At 37.9% G+C, this 20,864-nt stretch overlaps 1 protein-coding gene across 1 annotated transcript in view; it reads left to right on the top strand.

The window, feature by feature from the left end:
- The window catches only part of MRC1 (mannose receptor C-type 1), a 101,315-nt gene that overhangs the window by 15,549 nt on the left and 64,902 nt on the right, over positions 1-20,864 (top strand). Inside the window, exons 3-7 of the mRNA XM_059404232.1 lie at positions 338-511; positions 4,825-4,989; positions 13,399-13,512; positions 16,353-16,499; positions 20,075-20,260. Coding sequence (XP_059260215.1) covers positions 338-511; positions 4,825-4,989; positions 13,399-13,512; positions 16,353-16,499; positions 20,075-20,260 — 786 coding nt within the window. The remainder of the gene's footprint in view (positions 1-337; positions 512-4,824; positions 4,990-13,398; positions 13,513-16,352; positions 16,500-20,074; positions 20,261-20,864) is intronic.

Raw genomic sequence — 20,864 nt, 5'->3', positions numbered from 1 at the left:
AAGAATGGCCTCTTCCCTGTTTTGGGAGAAATGCAGAAGTCAAGACAGGTGTCAGTAGAACTTACTACTTTTGCCTCACATGAAGAAAAAGGAAAATCTGTCCTAAAAGACAGCAGATATGAGGTGGTACTAGACTTGTTCCTAACACAGGATGCTGTGTGTACTCAGCAAAAGATGGGTGAAGAGAGAGAAGGCAGAGAGAAATGAATTTCCTGTGTGGAAATATCCAATGTGGTCAGAGAAAGAAGACCCCATTCTTTCAGCATCCTTCTTATTGGAAAGCCATGGGTCAGAAGATTGACTGACATTGTAAGTGTGATCACTGTATCTCTTCTAGACATGTACACGCTGCTGGGCAATGCCAATGGGAAAACGTGTGCCTTTCCATTCAAGTTTGAAAACAAGTGGTATGCAGATTGCACAAGTGCTGGGCGATCGGACGGATGGCTCTGGTGTGGGACCACTGCAGACTATGATGCAGACAAGCTATTTGGATATTGTCCCTTGAAATGTAAGTAACGTTATCACCGAGAAAAGTTTGCCACATTTAGTACAGCACCGTGGCGATAGACCTTGTGTTTATTGAGACCATTTTCCCCCTCAAAGTTATTTCTCATTTATTGACTTGTCACACTCTACCACAACCCTGGGCAGATGTCATGGTCCCGCTTTATAATGAAGAAGGTGTCTGGCTGAAGCCCAGACACAGTTCTTCTGACCCTCAGCCCTACGCTGCATCATATGACCCCTTTATTTCTGCCAACTGCTTCTTCCCTTCAATGTTTTCTGCTACTATCTGTTATTTTCTAAGACTCTACGACAAATTATACTGTTTATGATACAATATATACTGAATATCCCCCCAGGGTTTACCTTTATTAAGCCATAGATCAAAAATAAAATTTAAGCAAGCTTATAGTTTGATGGAACAAAAAAGATATGAGGGGCTCCTGACTTTTTGCCCATATAATGAAAAGGACTTCTTTCCCTGAAAGTCATAGCAATGAATAGTAATGATTTTAAATTTAAGAACAGTATCATTTAATTTAATGTAGCTGTGAATCAACTGGAAGTGGATTATTTTTATCCTTGAAGGGACTTTTAAAATGAAAACCCATTACTGCAGTAATACAAAGTAAGTAGTTTTGCATGGTATTGATGGGAAAGCAGCCAGAACATAAGAATTCTCCTACGTTCCTTCCACACTCAAGAATCTGTAAAGAGGGGCGCCTGGGTGGCTTAGTTGGTTAAGCATCTGCCTTCGGTTCAGGTCATGATCCCAGTGTCTGGGGATCAAGCCCCAGGTCAGGCTCCCTGCTCAGTGGGGAGTCTGCTTCTCCTTCTGCCTGCCACTCCCCCTGTACAGGTTCTCACTCTCTCATTCTCTTTCTCTCTCAAATAAATAAAATCTTAAAAAAAAAAAAAAAAAGAATCTGTAAAGAAACAGTGTAACAGGTTTGGGTGCAGTGGAAGAGATCATCAGCCTTGGGAGAAGGGGTTAGGACTCAAGAAGGAGGCAAGGGAGGGGTTCTTCTGCTTTCCCTGTTACCCTACATCATCAGCCTGTTGCCAGCTACCCCCTTCATTTTTCTACTCCCTAAAGTTCTTACTGTCTGCCCTCTTGCTCCTTCAGACTTTATGGATCACAGCAGCTCCCATTTTGTGCTATTACCCAGAACTTTCCCCTGCTGGCCTGCAGAGGGATGGGTGCTGGAGAAGAGTCTGGGTGACAATGTGGTCCGGGATGGTTGTCAGACCACGGGAATTGCAAGAGCATTGCTTACAACTGAATTGTGGGGACCCCACACCCACATACAGTCACATGATTCCAAGCTCTACTGTGAAATAATTCACAAAATGTTTTAGTGTTTTTTAAGTTAAATCCCGAAGTCTAAGAATCATGCTTATTTCTCTTTTGATCTATAATCCCACTTAAAATAAATTTGATTTTTCAGTGCCATATATTTATTATAACTCTGTCCTTTGTGCAGTCCCTATGTTCTGGGTGAGAAGCTACAAAAAGAGGCTTTCCCATTAATAGTGACACTCCTCTCGTGTTCTTGGGTAAATTAATTGTACTTGCCTCTCCTATAACAACTCTTAGAGCTTTGATTCCTGGGAAACGTTTATAGATGTCTAACCTCATTTTAGATGGCTTTTTTTGTTGGAATCAAGCTATTTTCCCCCCTAAGATAAAGCAATACTTGTTTCCCAATGATTGAGGACTGTCTTTCACCTTTGCTTCGTAGAAAGGGTATTTTTGAATCTATTATCATGAAGTTTCTTGGGAGTGTGGATTTTGTGGGTCTAACTAGCATCTCACACTTAAGTGGTATTGATGAAGGAGTTGTTGGAGGTATGTACGATTTAATCTATCATTAAATGGAAGACAAATAGCTAGTCACTAATCACACACACACACACACACACACACACACACAGACTCACAAAAAAAAATCTCACAACCTTGGGATCAATGTGTGTTGGAGCTGTATCCTGAGTATTTTCTTGAATAATCTTTTAGTATTACTACTTCTAATTTATGTCTTCAAAGCCTATATATATTTTTTTATTTAATATATATCTTCATATTTTATATGTCTCTAAAGTCTACATATATGTATTACTTTTACATTTATCTATAAATATGAAAGTAAAATAACTGTAGGGAATCAAAAAATTGTTTGATTTCAATATACATTAAAAATTTAAAGCACATTTTATACATTTCATGCCTTTCTTAAAGGGCTTTGTGATTTCCCAATCTATTTCATTTTCCTTGCTCTGTGTTCCTTTCAAAAGAACATTTTAGGGGCACCTGGGTGGCTCAGTGGGTTAAAGCCTCTGCCTTCGGCTCAGGTTATGATCCCAGGGTCCCTGCTCAGCAGGGAGCCTGCTGCTTCCTTTTCTTTCTCTGCCTACTTTGATCTCTGTCTGTCAAATAAATAAATAAAATCTTAAAGGAAAAAAAAAGCACATTTTATTTCCTATTAGCCTTAAAGTAGCAGGTTTAATACGGGAAGATGAGGTATCAGTTATTGACCTAGTGACATTTTAATAAGTGCTCTTTGTGGTCCTTGCATTGTTTATTGTAATGTTTTCCTTCTGTTTAGACATTTATTTTAAAGTATCATGAGAACAGGAAAAGGAAAAAACCCTTTCTCTCAGTTCTCCATAGCTTGCAACTTTAGCTCTCCAAATCGGTTGTGCTGGTTTGCTGCAGGAATTGGAACAATCTGGGGAGGTGTAGGGTCAGCAAACCTCTACACTCATTAAGAAATGTATTTTAATTCCTTGATCTAAAGTGCAAAATATACTTTTTTTTAAATGAAGAGAAGAGTCAAATAGCATTTCCTTCTTGGGTCATGTGTATCCCCTCTCTTCCATTCCTGGGCAAGAAAATTATCCCCCCCCCCTTTTTTTTTTTTTTGGTTTGTTTGTTTTGTGTCTCACATTTTCTACCATATTAGACCTCCAGATTTCTAAAAATATGTATTTTAAAACATATCCATCTTCAAAAAGCCCTCAAATCAGTCTCATTTAAATGATCTCACTTATGTGGAGAAGAATCATTTTGGGTATGGAACTAGTAAGATCTCAGATTGTGATCACTGAAATTAAACATTACCAATTCAAATTTATTTTTATGTAATCATATAGTAATTTTATAATGAAAAGCTCTTAGAAATTTCTATGTTGTTGCCTGAATGGAATTTTGATTTTTCTTCCTCTTTGATGTGCCATGGAACCCCAAGTTTCATATCATAGTGTGTGTTTTTGTCTGAAAAAGGTCACTTCCTTGTCACATACAAAGATTCATGGCAGCATAGGCTATATGCTTATGGGAAACTGGCCAACTTCTTGGCAGGTTGAACATGTCTCAGAAAATTTGAGAAATTACATGATTATTTCTCTTCCTTATAAATAAGAAAAGAGATTATTACTCCCTAGACTTTTTAAGTATAATTTTATATTATTAAGAAGAGAAAAGAGACATTTTTATAATACTAAACACTCAAATACTTCATTTGTTGACTTATTTCCCAAACATCTTAGAAGTAACACACTGTAAATTATATTTATCCATTGACACTATTGGCCTTTTATAGGTACAACTAAGTTGAATCATAAACTAAGTTTATGATATTGGGAATCATAAAATAGCAAAGGTAAAAATAAGCTCAAAAATGATTTTTTACTATGAAAATAACAATCTAACAATCTGCATCTACTAGGACGTGGGGATACACAGATTTAATACATCCTAGAGATGGGGATATGAGGCTTCAGAACTAAGGACAAACCAGTAGTGAGTGACCATGCCTGGGTGTAGGTCCAGTCATCCTGGTGGTGGAGTGCATGACTTGGCCTTCTAAAACCCATGCCTTCGGTCTAAAAAGACCTATCTAGAATGTGAAGGCAAAATATCTACTTGCTGAGAGAAGATTTATATCTTTTCTCTTTCCCCTATATTTTTTTCTAGATTAAGGAATTTGGATTAGCATCTCTATTCTTAGTATTTTCATTTGCCTCAGTTCCCAACTCAATTGATCCCAAACATCCCAACACAAAAATAGGAAGACAATGCCTCTCTTTCCTTTCATAGGCATTTGAAAAGAATGAGATGCAATCGATCTTTTGAAAACTCCCACTCCATCAGAGGAGTGAAGAAAATCTCATAGGCACTTCAAAAATAAGTCAAGGAAAAAAAGGAAAACAAATATGCTTCAGGCAAAAATGGTCCTAGACTCATTTAAGAAATGTTGTTACCTGAAAGTCTTTTCTATGCCTAATGCAGCCAATCGCATTTGACTTCTTTTATAGTTGAGGGCAGTGAAAGCTTATGGAATAAAGACCCGCTGACTGGCATTGCCTACCAGATAAACTCCAAATCTGCTTTAACTTGGCACCAGGCGAGGAGAAGCTGCCAACAACAGAATGCTGAACTCTTGAGTATCACGGAGATTCACGAGCAAACGTACTTGACAGGTAATGATGGGAAAAGAAAACAAAGTTGCAAGTAAGATCATGATGGTTGTATTTTGGTCCAGTTTGGCTTAGAAGAAGATGGCCCATGTAATTATAGACATCAGGATAAGTCCGTCCTGAGCAGGTGTGACAAAGGGTGGGGGTGGGGGAGGGGAGGGGACAAATATGCCCCTGGAGTGGTAAATAGGTTTTGTCTTAGGAGCCAGCTTTCTTCCATCGGCTGTGACGGCCTCAAGAACCCGTGTTAAGAAGGATTCTGAGACTTGATCCAGGCTCAGAATAGAAGATATTGCAAACAATAGGTTATGTTCTTAGACAGGGCAAGGGGACTGTGGTGGTCATGTATTCCAGGTCTAATCTGAAGCCAAAGATTTTGCATCAGCATCACAGACGTCAAAAGGAAAAAAGGAAAAGGCAGAGATGAGTTGAGAGCAGCTCGGAAACTCTGCCTCCTTTGGGCTTCCTCTCTCTCAAATTCGCAGGCTGTACGGGGTTTCACGTCTTATTGGTATTCTTTTCACGACGTGTTTGCTTTTGCAGCGTTTGTTCTCATATGATTGTAAAGATGGAAAGAATGAATGTTTGCTTGGTATGAAAGTATTCGTTGGAGCTTTGAGATCCACACTTGGGGATCAGAGAGATCAGGAGCAGAAAAGAGCAGGGAGACAAGGCATCCTCAGGCCCCTGTTCCAGAATCCCCTTCCTCCGGTTCACCTGGACACTACTGCCACAGATCTCTGATCTATGACTTACCGTGTTCAGAAACTCTTAGTGGCTTATTTCTTTTTTTTTTTAGATTTTTTTTAAAATTTATTTGTCAGAGAGAGAGCGAACACAGGCAGACAGATTGGCAGGCAGAGGCAGAGGGAGAAGCAGACTCCCTGCCGAGCAAGGAGCCCGATGTGGGACTCAATCCCAGGACGCTGGGATCATGACCTGAGCCGAAGGCAGCTGCTTAACCAACTGAGCCACCCAGGCGTCCCGGCTTATTTCTTATCAAATAATTAAGAAAACACTTCTGCCTGGCGTTCAGAGGCTGTCATCTGTCCCCTGGCTCTGATTCCCCTTCATGCATGTTGCGGTCTTGACAGAAGAGTTTGGGTTTCTCATCTTTCTCTAATACTTTCTCACTGCTACATCTTTTCCCATGCCATTCCATGTGCCAGGAATTCCCCAGATTTTATACAGCTGAAATGCAATCCTATCCATTTCTAGCTGCATTTCTCTTGTTTGCTGCTTTTATAATAGCTACATGCATTTATGTCCCCCTTCCACTAAGACTAGAGATGTATTCACTTATTTTTTGTTCATTCATTCAAATGGTGGCTGGTATCTGTGTGTGAGGTCTAGGTCCTATGGACAGAACGATGACCAAAGCCAGTCATGTCCTATCTACAAGGAGATTAAAGTTCAGTGGGGAAAACAAATAGAAACAAGAAAACACACAAATACGAATTTAAGTAAGTGCCATGAAGAAAGGAAACTGAAGGCTGTGTGGAGAATGGATTATAGGGGCAAGTGGCTGAAAATCAGGAATGTCTTATGAGTGTATATGCTCCCCAACCCCCAAGGAGACTCACACAGAACCTTCCAAGGAAGAGTCTCAAAGAATGTTTGCTGACTGGCAAATGATGGTGGAACACAATAAAAAGGATTATATAGAAACTCATCCTCATGTGTGGAGAGGTGGTCAGTTTATGGCAAGAAGATAAGTGCTGTGGTCCTTCAATGGGAAGGTGCCTATTCATCACCATTGAACTTTGTTAAGATGAAGATGCGTGGGCACAGACTCCAGAGAGGCTAGATTGGTGGATGGGACCCCCTTCCTGGGGCCCAGGAAGCTGCATATTGCTAACCTCCCAGGTGACTCTGGGACAAGTGGTTGAGGGACTCCCATGTTAGTGTCGGCTGCGTCAGCCATGCCTACGCATTCCAACTCACTAGCCCCCAGACAGCAGAGTGCAGGAGTAAAGAGTCAGCTCTGGAGCCCCACTGCCTGGGTCTCAGCTTTTTGACACTGTGAAGCTTCTAGGTCTCAGTGACTTCGTCTGTAAAGGGGAGAGTATGTGAGCCAATACGAGGGATAGAGCGTGTCCCCAGCTTGGACTCCTTTTCTCTTTCTGGATGATACTCTTCATTAACTGGACCATGTTTCTCCTTTTTATTTGAATTTTTAATTCCTTTTTTTTTTTTTTTTTAAATGTAACCAGAACATTTTATTGCCGTTGTTTTATTATTGCTATTGTTTTTTTTTAATTACTTTTAATTGAATTTTCAGGTGTTTATTGCGTTCTTTTTTTTTTTTTTGAGAAAAGAGTAAACACACATTTATTTAGCACAACCTTGCGAAATGCATTTTTCTACTCTTCCTCTCTTCCTGAGGACTACAGCATGAACTGCTCCACTGTAATGAAATCTTTAACATTTACTTATTGTCTCCTCTGAGTAGAGGCAGCAGTTAGCCATTTTCTTTCCATTATTATTACCGAGACTGACAGGAGACGAGCCCTCTGACCTCATCGTGTATTCACACCCTCAGAGAAGGAATTATGCCTCAAGTCTGCTCAATTATTCTGTTTTGCGTCGATCTACGGGGCCGCTGGTATTGGGGCATAGTGTCAGCGTGATTAATATTTATAACCGTGTCTAAAAATCAGGATGGAAATCACAGAAAGAGATAATAAAACTGAATTCCTATAGATGATCAAGGAAGAGAAAAGATGACTCAAGGCTATGCAGGTGTTTTCTGGGCGTGCCGGCATGAGTGAGAGAAAGTTCTATGAAAGTTGAAGTGGTTTCTAAGTTAGTTACAGGAAGATGAATACCATAGGATTTCACCCAGATGTGGAGTCTAGGAAACAAAACAAATGAGCAAAGGGCAAAGAGAAAAGACAGAGAGAGAGAGAGAGAGAGAGAGAGGGAGAGACAAACCAAGAAACAAACTTGAACTATAGAGAACACCCTGCTGGGCACCAGAGGGAAGGAGAAGGGGGGGGGGGGGGAAAATAGGTGATGGGGGTCAAGGAGGCCAAGTATGGTGACGAGCAGAGGGTAATGTATTAAAATTAGAACTTAAAAAAAAAAAGTTGAAATGGTTTCAGTTGCCCTTTTTTTTTGTTTTTTAAAGGAATCTATTTGTGGGTTGTCTTATCTTGACTCTTTGCAAGTTTTCAAGTTGACTCTTCCAGACTTTCCACGTTTCTTGTTTCCTGGCTTTCTGGAAGCCACAGGAGAGAACCCAGGTTACTTCTTACCTACCCTCAGCAGCTGCCTAGAGGAATGGGGTGGTGTGGGCAGTACAGCAGCTCCAGCTGGGGCTGCGGGAAATGCTTTCCTCATCAGCCAGTGTTATCACTGTGTCCCTCAAGAGCGCAAACAAGCCCTAAGAGATTCTGAGGCTGAGTTCACCTCAGATACTCATTTGAAACTTATCCAAGCCTCTGGAATTTTAGTCAGCAAATTTTAACTGAAATCTGGATGAGAGTGATTTCATTAACAAGATCTGCAGTATTTCCTGCTTTTCTTTAAGTAAAAAATATCATGCATTAGGGGGGAAAAAACCTACGGGGGAATTCATAAAGTGAAGCAGAGGTTTGGTTTTTGGAGGGAAAATATTCATGACTTTCAGGATTTATTGGGATGTAGTGAGGGAAGAATCTAGAAAATAATGGTGTGAGTAAAGGATTGTGATCTTCCTTCTTTGGGGAAATATGCCACTAAAATAAAAAAAAATACATGCCTATAAATAGTTATCTTTTTAAAATAAGATTTATTCTATGTGAGAATTGTGAGCAGTCTAAATATTCTTTTTTTATAAAAAGATGTAAACCATTTTTATGACTTGGTTCCATTTAGCTGTCATTTTTTGATCAGCTGCTGTGTATCAGACACTGGGCTGGCTTTCTTTCTTTCTTTCTTTCTTTCTTTCTTTCTCTCTTTCTTTTTTAAGATTTTATTTATTTATTTGACAGGGAGAGAGAGATCACAAGTAGGCAGAGAGGCAGGCAGAGAGAGTAGGGGAAGCAGGCTCCCCGCTGAGCAAAGAGCCCAATGCGGGTCTCAATCCCAGGACTCTGAGACCATGACCTGAACTGAAGGCAGAGGCTTAACCCACTGGGCCACCCAGGCACCCCTGGGCTTTATTTTTAAAGCTCACACCAACCTCCTAAATGAACACTATTTTCTTCACTTTACAGAAGAAATAACAGGGAGAAGCTACAAAGATGCCTAATGCCTCCTGTTCAGAAAATAGTAGTTAGATTGGAACTGAGCACTGTCTGACTTCCCGGGTCACATTCACAAACTAAGTGAGGATCTGGTGGTCCCCAAAGTACTAAAGAGAACCTTAATTTAGTTGTGAACCACTCCTTGTCCTGGTTAACTTAGTCTAAACCCACACTCTGATTCCCTGTTGTCTGCAGGGGTTAGTGTCTGCCCAGCGGCGACTTCTTACATCATTCATGGTCATTGCATCATCCTCACTTCTGTTTCTACCCCCAAAATGTTGGGAAGCTATTTAATCCTCAATTCTTAAATCAGAGGTATAACTACATCATGTGCAGGATTAGGATTTACAGAACTGAAATAAGATGTGGGAAGTGAAAGCTGGCTTGCTACTCTGATTGTTTTTGATGTTGGCTGGACAATGAATTGGACCACAATGCGGAAGAGATGAAAGCAAAGGGCAATGTTGGACCCAAGTTTATCTTCTGTTATAACTAGGTTTGAAAGTAGGTGCATAACTGTTTCAGACAATACAAGCAGAAAAAGCAAGAATTAAAAAGTTCATTGATATTTGTGTTATAATGCTAAAAATTGATATTTTGTGTTATAATGCTAAAAAAAAAACAACTCTTGGTCTCTCTGTGACATTACAAAAGCACATTAAAGAAAGAAATTTGGGGGCACCTGGGTGGCTCAGTGGGTTAAGCCTCTGCCTTCGGCTCAGGTCATGATCTCAGGGTCCTGGGATCGAGCCCCACTTTGGGCTCTCTGCTCAGCGGGGAGCCTGCTTCCTTCTCTCTCTCTGCCTGCCTCTCTGCCTGCTTGTTATCCTCTCTCTCTCTCTGTCAAATAAATAAATAAAATAAAAAGAAAAAAAGAAAAAAAAGAAAGAAATTTGTGGACGATGCTCATTTGCTTTAAGTGAGGATATATTTAACACAAAACTTGAACTTTGTTTCTAATCATACTTTTTGCCAACCTCATTCAACATAGAGTAGTAGTTGTCGGAATAGTAATAATAATAATAGCTCATTTTTATTGGGCACAGATTATGTGTTAGGCCTTGGTTTAAGAAGTATTTATTAATTCAATTCTTCAAAATAAGTCTACAAGTACCTAGAGCAGAGGCGGGATGTGAGAGGACAGATAATTCCTTTAAGAAGCTATCTGCTTTGCTTTGTTATGCTAAACACAGTAATTTCAGCAGTCAGAAAAAATCTACTTTAATTCTTTCCATAGTCAGTGAATTACTTATAGTTTTGAAAACTTATAAATATTTATTTTCTTAACGAATAAATTTTTTAAAATACAAGAGTATTTGATTTGGGGGAATAGCTATATTAAGCATTTGTGAAATGCTACTTTCAGCCTCATTGTCTCTAGTATACCCTTCTCTACGTACAGAGATTATTAGTCAGGTGACTACAACTTTAAGTAATTTATGAAAAAAGTCGTTAAGTGTTCAATAGTATTTAATGGAGTAATTATTAACATAAAATGTAGTATCAGTGTGACCCTGATCCCAGAATGACATTTCTAAGGCACAGAGTAGTAGACAAGTATTTCCACTTGACACATCATAAGTTAACTATTACATAAATGAGATAGGACAGAACTTTTTAGTTGATTAATTTATCCTAAAGTGACTAAATAGTATAGTACTCAAATAGTTTTAATAACTATATGTAAAAAATAAAAGGTGACCATTGATAAGATAAATAATTATAAAATTAATTTCATATGAATGCATTTTTATCACTTTAATATTATTTTAAATAAATGCAGTCATACTTGGTGATGCTCATCCCAGAGATTTAAGACTTTAGAAATACAAAGACTTACCCTTTTAGGTAGTCTCATCTCCTTGGTAGAGTTTACAATAAACATTTCTATTTTTTTAAGATTCCAACTTTGGAGAACCCAAAGCTGAGTCTTCACAGGTGTTACGAGTGAGTTCCAGCATGGACTTTTGTCTGGAGAGGAATGGTTGAAAAAGAAATAGCTGTCTGGTTCATTGTTGTTTATTTAAAAGTGCTATGACATTTAAAGTTATCTAGAAAACATATTATAGTAATAACTCACAGGCAAAACGAATTTAAACTGGGATTGAATCTACTGGAGAAACCACATTGAATCTGATCTGCTAATCCTCTGCCTCTCCCCATGTTTCTTAATCTCTCTGTCTTTAATTTCTTCCTCTGTAAAATGAAGAGATTGGACTAGATACCTCCCAAGGTACATAAAGCACCCGTCTGTAAGAACTGTGCTAACTCAAACAATTTTTCTAGAACATCTGATAAAAATGAGCGGTTCTGAATTAATTTTCACTGATTTTTACATTCCAGTATTTAATTTCATCCCATCATTATTTTATTACTTTGTTTAAACAAATCACACTATAGGGTTTCCTTGTCAGAAAGTAATTCCAGTATCGAATTCAGTTCAGTTTATGAAGCATCAACCTACCTGATCAGTATCAACCTAATCAACATCCTCAAGTGGGTATTTGGACCGTGCTTTGTGAGTGCCTTGCTTCCAGATTCTGAATGTACTGAGTGTAACATTCAGACCCCATGACCTTTAAGACCATCATCTGCCCTTTAACGGAAGTGGATGCCATAAATGTAAGATCTGATTATTTGGCACTGAGAGGCTGTGACCTCCATTCATTTGAATTGGTGACATGAATATATGCATATGTGAGCTAATGAGAAATTGGGGGAAGTGTTAGTGACTTGAGATAGCTCAGTTGGTTACATGAGAACTGTAGAGTCTGGGCTTTGGTGTCACGAGACACCTATCATAGTTTGTGGGATTAAATGGACACATACAGTAGTGTGAATAGAGTAAGTAGTAATTCTCGCCATTGACAAGAATACCAACTTAAGTTTGGTATTTTACTTCAGACAAAGGATAGTTTTGCTTTTTATGCACCCCCCCCTTTTTATTATGTTCAACTTGCCAGTATATAGTACATCATTAGTTTTTGATGTAGTGTTCAACGATTCCTACAACACCCAGTGCTCATCACCACATGTGCCCTCCTGAATACCCATCACTCTGTTACCCCATCCCTCCACCCCCTTCCTTCTATAACCCTCAGTTTGGTTCCTGGAGTCCAGAGTCTATCATGGTTTGTTTCCCTATCTGATTCCTTCCCATTCACTTTTTCCCTCCCCCTCTGTGGTCCTCTTTAATCAACTAAAAACAAGGTAGAGAGAACAGAGAATCTGTTTTTTAAAAGTATAGGTAGGTAACAAATCAGAGTGTTTGACACCACAGGGCACATGTCCATGTGGCTTGTTTTTTTATTCTACATCAACCTCCACCAAACCACCCCCCACAACCGCACAGAGTTTGAAATATTGTAATTATGACTTATGAAGTGCCTAAACAAAGTATTGTTCATGTTAGCCAAAGAATTTCACTTAGACTTTAAGTAAAATATTAATAAAAAGAAAAATTGATTTTTAAAAAATGTGAGATAAAAGTCGTAGACTAAGTTCTGGAAGGTTAGGTAATAACTTATGAGAATGAGAGACTGAAATGTTTATTAAACATTTTATGATAGAAAACTTGGAATTTTTTTAATAATAAATCTTATTTGTATTGTAGGAGCACCTGGGTGGCTCAGTTGGTTAAATGTCTGACTCTGTTCCTGCTCATGTCTTGGTCTCAGAGTCGTGAGTTGGAGCCCATGTAGGGCTCTGGGCTCATCAAGGAGTCTGCTTGTTCCTCCTGCTGTTCATTTGTGGACTCTCAAACAAATTAACAAAATCTTTGAAAAAATCTTATTTGTACTCTAAAATCAAGTAAAATTATTTTTTGTTGATAGAGTCTTATCCAAATTAAAAGCACACTCCTACTATCCGATAAGAGTATTCCAAGATGATAGGGTCGAAGCCTGGTCATATCTGGATTAGAAGCTTAGCAAGAATCTTATTGGAGCTCACTAAGAATCTTACTTGGGCTTTCTTTGTTTCTCTGTTTCTTTATCTGCCAATGGAGGTCGTAGTTGTACTTACCTTAGGAGAATCCAAGGAGAAATGTTAGGCATTGTTTTTTTTATTACTTCTCTCTAATACATTTTGATCCAAGCACTTAATTCTGAATTCAATTCCATTGTGTTTTCCAAATGTCAGTTTTGTTTTTTGTTTGTTGTTTGGTTTTGCTTTTGTTCCATAGGATTAACCAGTTCCTTGACCTCAGGACTCTGGATTGGACTTAACAGTCTGAGTTTCAACACTGGATGGCAGTGGAGCAGTGGCAGTCCATTCCGGTATTTGAACTGGTTACCAGGTAGGGTCTAGCTTGTCTGTGGATAAATACACGAAGATTTAATTTATCTGGATACCATAGTGATCTTCATCATCTCACATGGAGAGCTCAAAGAAAAGAATTGTGAGACTTTACCAAATATAGTCTATTTCTCACATTCCTTTGAAATCTGCCAACTAGATTTGCATGTCATAAAACCGTAAAGTTATACCTGCTTCCCGGGTTAGAGATTTGTCTGGCAGAGTTATGACACAAATCAATACAGGACTCTGTTAAAGTACACATTCTTTAAATATCCTTGATTTGCTAGTTGTTATATTCAAAATCAAATTTTCAAATTCTACAATGTTCCAGTTGAAAGTGCTTATATATGAAATTTATACTTATGAGATGTATGTATATATATATACTATATAATGCTATATAGTATATTCAAAGATTGTATATGTATTTATTTACATTTACACACACACATACTGTGAACTTAAGTGAATATTAATTATTTAGGGCTGGACAATTTCTCATTGTCTGGAGCCCTGAGATTTTTATGATTTTTCTGTCATTGTTATAAGGAGCTTAACATCATTTTCTTCTGTGGTTAATCTAATAGAGTTGGATTAAAATGGCATTTCAGACATCGATGATAATATTCCATGCTAGCATGATAATTCATTAGCACTTTTGTGCTTGAGGTGCTCTATGGAGTGTGATTCAGAACTCCCCATCCCCACATCCAATCCCACCCCATACTAATGTTGGTTTATTAGCAAAGAATATAATAATTAATGATTACTAATGTCTGCATGGTGTGGGAAAGGATGGGTCACATTTCATTTACTAATTCTGCTATGAGAAAATACTGATGTAGTGTTTCTTCATATGGTCTTTCTTAAAAGCCACTGAATGGTTTTTGCATTGGGCTTAGGAAACTAAACTCTCTTCTATGTTACTAATTTAAAGAAAATGAAATGTATTTAAATGAAATGAAAACTTTGAAAATAAGAAAGAAGCAAGCAAGCTAGCTAGCTAGCTAGCTCAGAATAGATGCCAAAACACAAAAGGGAAATTTTAGAGGATATATTTTGGTTTAAACTGATGTGCTTGTCCTATGAAATTCCACATCCGATGCATTCCTTCAGTGCAGAGTAACAGGGCTGTCACTAGAGTCAGCTTTGTTTTCCTCTACAATATGGGAACTAAACATTACGGTAGAGGAATATAAGATGTCTTTCTCGTGGGTGAGGTTTTGATTAGTCTGCCCACTCAGTCAAATTAAATTAGAGAATGCCAGTTGGGCTTAATCAGATCATTAAATAATAATGATTTTTTTAAGGAACTAGAGTTTATTTTTTGCTGCTGAATTATTGCATGTTTGGCAGGTCACTTTATTTATTATGCAATTTTGGAATAATTATTGTAATACTTAACCACTTGCATTCTAAGGGTTCAGTGAGAAAATTGGGGGGGGCTAACTGCAGTGAAAATGAGGAATGAAATTAGAATATTGATGAGAAAGGAAAAGAAATGTCCTCCCTTATTAAACCAAATTCCTGAGAAATAAGAGGTACAAGGTTAAATCACCTCCTGAAATAATCTGAAACTCTCTGGAGAGTTTCTTCAAACTAAAATCAGAAACCTTGTAGAATATTAGAAGCTGTTATTGCATGAAATATTTGATTAAACATTCAGTTGTGTACTTACCAAGAAATACATCTATTAAAATACATTCACATTTAAAGTGAGGATATTTTACACAAATGCTGGAGAAGTGTGAACTAAAATCTATATCTATGGTAGCCATTTAAAGACAACTAATTGATATATTTAAGTCCTTATCATTGGCAGTGTTTTTCACTGTGCGCTCTTCCAAAACTTACAAAAAATGTTGACAAAAGCTTTATGGAGCAGGAGATACGGTTCCCATCTAACAGGAAGGCAAAGTGAGGTCCAGGTCCAGGTTATATACATGTCAGAGGTCACAAAACAGAATCATTAACAAAAGGTGTCTCATCAACCTGTCTTTAGGTGAGAGATGGCGCTAGTTTTCAGAACACTGGTTTTAACTAGTGAAATTCCTGTATTAACTAGTGAAAAGGCATGAGAAATGTGGGCATTAATGTATCCGTTGCATTCCCAAAGGTGACTTTTTTTAAAGATTTTATTTATTTTTTTTGACATTGAGAGATCAAAAGTAGGCAGAGAGGCAGGCAGAGAGAGAAGGGGAAGCAGGCTCCCTGCTGAGCAGAGAGCCTGATGCAGGGCTGGATTTCAGGACCCTGAGATCATGACCTGAGTCGAAAGCAGGCACCCCTCAAAGTTGACTTTATCTGGTTCTTTTATCAATTTTCAGGAAGATATGGGATGATGGGTTAGTGGTTAAAAATCTTCAGTGGGCTCGGTTGAAAATCGTGAGGAAGAGTCTTGAGTTTGGGGTGGACTTTATCAGTGTTTCCTATGTCCTGTTGCTTCTCAAGCTCCCAAGCTCCCTTCCCCAGTCTTTCTCCTCTTTGCTGTCTTCCTCTGCCATCTCCTCTCTCCAGATGGATCAAGTCCTACCATGTTCAGAAATTCTCTAGTTTGCTCCTCGCTGTTAGCCTTACGTAGGTATTTACAATGTTTAATGTGGTTGGTTTAGGACATTGTGTGTTTTGCATTTTGTTAGTTACTTCTAGATTGATTATACATAACAAAACCCAATGTGAAGATTGTTTAGGATTATAAAGTCTAGCTTTATTGTCCATATTGTGAAATGAGTTATTTCAAAGAAGTGAACTTGTATAATCAACATTTTAGACACTAGAGCGACCCAGCGATAAGAAAAGAAATAGATACTCAACTTTGATTTTTCCTTTTCCCCAAAGGAAGTCCATCAACAGAACCTGGAAAAAGCTGTGTGTCACTAAATCCTGGGAAAAATGCTAAATGGGAAAATCTGGAATGTGTTCAGAGACTAGGCTATATTTGTAAAAAGGGCAACACAAGTTTGAATTCTTTTGTGATTCCCTCTGGTAAGTGATCTATTTGGTCTGAAGTATAGAAGATACTTTAATTGAAAGAAGAAAATTATAGACAAGCACAACTGTATGAAATGACAGGTTTTGTTGATAATTTATGGAGTAAACGTAGTCATAGGCCTCCGGAATTTCTTTTTGTTGGTTACTAGTAATGGTCACTAACATTTCCTGAGTGTGCTGTGGTGTTTAGGCTTGTACAAAGCCTTTGAAAGAACATAAATAGGAATTCTAGCCTCATAGCAGCCCTATGAGCAAGGCATTATTATTCACACATTCTCAGTGAGGAAGAGGATATTCAGAGGATATATAAAACTTGCACATGTGACAAAACAGGAATACAAACTAGGAAATAAATATCTGCAAAGGATGTTTTTATTATATTCTGGCTATTTAAGGATTTATCTGGGCTCTCGTGCCGTAAGTTTAGCGTCTTCAGTGGAAGTCTTCACAGAAATGGGACAAAACATCCAAAAATACTAACTGAATTTTATATATTGGCTAGACTCTGGGAAAAGAAGTCAATTATGCTCTCTCTTATAATTTTATAGAAGAATTAAGTTACTAACACAAGAATGCACCCTTTTTTCAAATTGACAGAAAGCAGACAACCCTCATTTTTCACTATCAGCAGTTTTTGGAGAGACCTTTAATACTTTAGAGGGATGTACGTATGTATGTGTGTATTCTGCTTGAGAAATCTGACAGTATGGCATTCTTGACTTCTCTCCTTGACTTCTAAAGTTAAAAAAAAGTTGACTTTAAAATATGATTGACATGGTTGGAAAATCAAAATTTATAAAGTGATAGAAAATAATATCATTTTCCTTCTACCTCTTAACCTCTAACACCTAGTTCTCGTCCCTGGATAAATAACTGTTTCTGGGTGTTTATCCTTATCTGGTTAGTCTATAAATATATAAACAAATATGTTTATGATTATTTCTATCTGCTTTATACAAATGGTAGCATACAATACATATCTTTTTCACCTTTTTCAGATAAAAAATGTGGACATCTTTCCATATGGTACAAAAATAGATTTTTGGTTTATTTTTATGACTCATAATAGACATTAGAGAGAGACCATGTATATTTTTGACCAGTCACCTAATAATGGACCTTCAATTTTCTTCTGATTTTTTATTTTTACAAACAATCCTACAGTGAATAATTTTATACACATGTCATTTCATGTGTGTGATCATTCCCAGAAGTGTAGTTGCTAGACCAAAGAGTAGGTGTATTTGCAATTTTTAAAATATTTATTAACATATAATGTATTATTTGCCCCAGGTATACAGGTCTGTATTTGCAATTTTAATAGAGATAGAAATGATCATGATCTCCAGTGGGTACAGACAATGGTCCTGGTTCTTGGGTTTGATGATATTATGACTGGAAACATGTGTCTGGGAGACCTAAATCATTTTGTACTTCATCTTCTCTATTCCTCCCATAGGAGAAAAAGTATAATTCTTTCTCCTTGGATAAAGTCATACAGTTCTCCTTCTGAAGACTTGGAATTACCATGTAGGGGAGATGAGAATGCTTTTTTAAATAGTTTCTCTGGTACAGGAAGCAGAATTCTGGAACTTAGCCTTGTTACTTAACTCCCAGTTTTGGGTTCCTCATCTGTAACAGGAAATATTAATACCTGTTTTGCCTGTGAAAATGTGTTCATACTGTCAAGCATTCCATAAATTAGCATAATTTCTCTACTATCCCCCACCTCATTTTACTTGCTAACCTTCATTTGACATGGGGTTTTGAATTTTCTGTATTTCCTGGATGAATCATTCTGTCTTATCTATAAATTCAAATAAATCACAGAGGAAAATCCTGTGAGAGTTAAAATTATGCAGTGCACATGACTGGTGACCCCCTGGGGCAAGTGTTCTACCTTGTACCCTGTTGGTCCCTGCAATGCTACCCTGTTTGCCATAATTCCTGGGATCCTAGAACCACACCGTCACATGACCCCCCAACCACAAGTGGCCACTGAGAGCATGAAGCAGGGCTGGTTTGACCTGAAATGTGCTCTAAGTGTGTAAAATGCATATAGCCTTTCCAAGACTTCCCACACAAACGAGTAAAAATATCTCGTGACTTCTTTTTTATTGATTACATGTTGAAATGATAATATTGGGGGTATACTGGGTTAAATAAAATAAATTATTAAAATTATAGTGCCTGTTTCTTTTTATTTTTATTTAACACAGCTGCCAGCAAATTTAAAACCATGTATGTGATTCTCATTCGTGACTTACATCGTATCTCTGTTAGACAGTGTTGCTCCACAGGAACGAGAGATCTTTTCTGGCTGCCCCTTGGACCTCCTTTTCCTTGGCCGTCTTCATGTTTTAAGATATTTTTAAAGGTCATTGGTTCAGTTTTTGAAGGCCTCAGCACTTACTGACTTTATTTTCAGCATCCCAGATAGCGAGATCAAAATATCCCACCAGAGGGCTCCAGAGTTATAGTAATTTTTTTTTTTTAATGTAAGTAGAAGTGTAGAATATCTAAACTGTATTGAGGGGCTGGGATTTTTTAAGCATGTGCATGTTTTCTATGATGATAATGCAGTGCTTGGTCATCATGCGTGACTGTTTACTTACATGACTCCTGTAAACAGAATCTGGGACCCAAACATGTGGCAGACAGTCCTGGTCTATAGGGAAAAAGGGCTTTAAGGGATTCATTAAATAACACACATTTACCATACTGAGCATATGCTAAGGTAGCATGCTGAGAACATTCACTACCAAACATGTATAAATTAACATTCATGTGGTTAAGTAAGGTGCATTGCTAACTTGCAGTTTGAAAGAGTATCAATAAATGGTAATGATAAGCTGTTGCATATCCAATATATTTTCTCAACCTACATTCATTACACCAGCCCTGTGCCAACCCCCATGCCAGTCCTAGGGCATACAAGGATGAATTACATGAGTTTCTGCCCTCAAATGTCTTTCCTTTCCCTTTCGCCAGCTCAATACTATTACAGTTCATTTTTGCAACATGAAGTCACGATTTATGAGATTTAACCCTAACTCTTAGTAGCAATAATTAGGATGTTGGCCACTATTGCTCATTGACTTAATAATAATTATTGTGGTGTTTGTAATTGATATAACATTATCTTAAATGGTTTCTAGTCTAGAAGAACACAGTGAGGATAAATAGCTTCCTGTTAGTATTGCTATCAATATTGAAACGTTTTCAGACATACGGATCCTTTGGTTCCTGTCATGTGACTTGCCCAAGATCATATGACCTGTGGCAAAATCAAAAGACTTCTGAATCTAAATCCCTTCGCTCACAACAGTATCATATGCCATCTTGCAGGAGCAAGCTAGAGGCCATGCAAAGGCACAGGTGGTCAGCTCATGCTCTGGTAGTTTCTGTGGGCTTTTGGTGGCTCTTCTGCCCGCACCTAGTTTATCTTTTGTGAATATGCATGCCAAAAGCGAAAAATAAATATTACCTTTAAATGTTTACTATGAATTGTTTTGTGTATCAAATGATAGAAAATTTTGTTATAATTTTTAAAACTCTTTTTTCTCTAGAAAGTGATGTGCCCACTAACTGTCCAAGTCAGTGGTGGCCATATGCAGGTCACTGCTACAAGATTCACAGAGAGGAGAAGAAAATCCAAAGAGATGCCTTGACTGCATGTCGGAAGGAAGGTGGCGATCTAGCCAGCATCCACAGCATCGAGGAATTTGACTTTATCATCTCCCAACTGGGATATGGTGAGAAATCTACAACAGTAATACACTTCCCTCTCTCCCCAACTCTCCATCCATCTCTGGAATTTAATCATTATCCATTTAATTACAAATGTTATGATTTAATAGTTTTAATTTAATAAAATTAGTGAGATTATTTACTGCATACAATAAATATTAATCATGTATAAAAAGTAAAAATTGTTTAGAAATTTAAAGAATTTTTAAAATATTTTATTTATTTATTTGAGAAAGAGAGAGAGAGAGAGCATGGGGGTGGGGGGCGAGGGAGAGAGAGAATCCCAAACAGATTCTTCACTAAGCATGGAGCCCAATGTGGGGCTTGATCCCAGGACTCTTGAGATCATGACCTGAGCTGAAATCACAAGTTGAACACTGAACTGACTGATCCACCCAGGCACCCCGAGATTTAAAGAATTTTTATTCAAGAGATGATTTGACTAATTTTTCTTTTAATATGCAATCAATTGACAGTTTTTTTTTTTTAAGATTTTATTTATTTATTTGACAGAGAGAGATCACAAGTAGGCAGAGAGTTAGGCAGAGAGAGAAGGGGAAGCAGGCTCCCTGCTGAGCAGAGAGCCTGATGTGGGGCTCGATCCCAGGT

The sequence above is a fragment of the Mustela nigripes genome, chromosome 6 (assembly GCF_022355385.1).
Source record: "Mustela nigripes isolate SB6536 chromosome 6, MUSNIG.SB6536, whole genome shotgun sequence".
Lineage (NCBI taxonomy): Eukaryota > Metazoa > Chordata > Mammalia > Carnivora > Mustelidae > Mustela > Mustela nigripes.
Note: the sequence above shows the minus strand (reverse complement) of the source record. Positions and strands in the feature narration are given on the sequence as shown.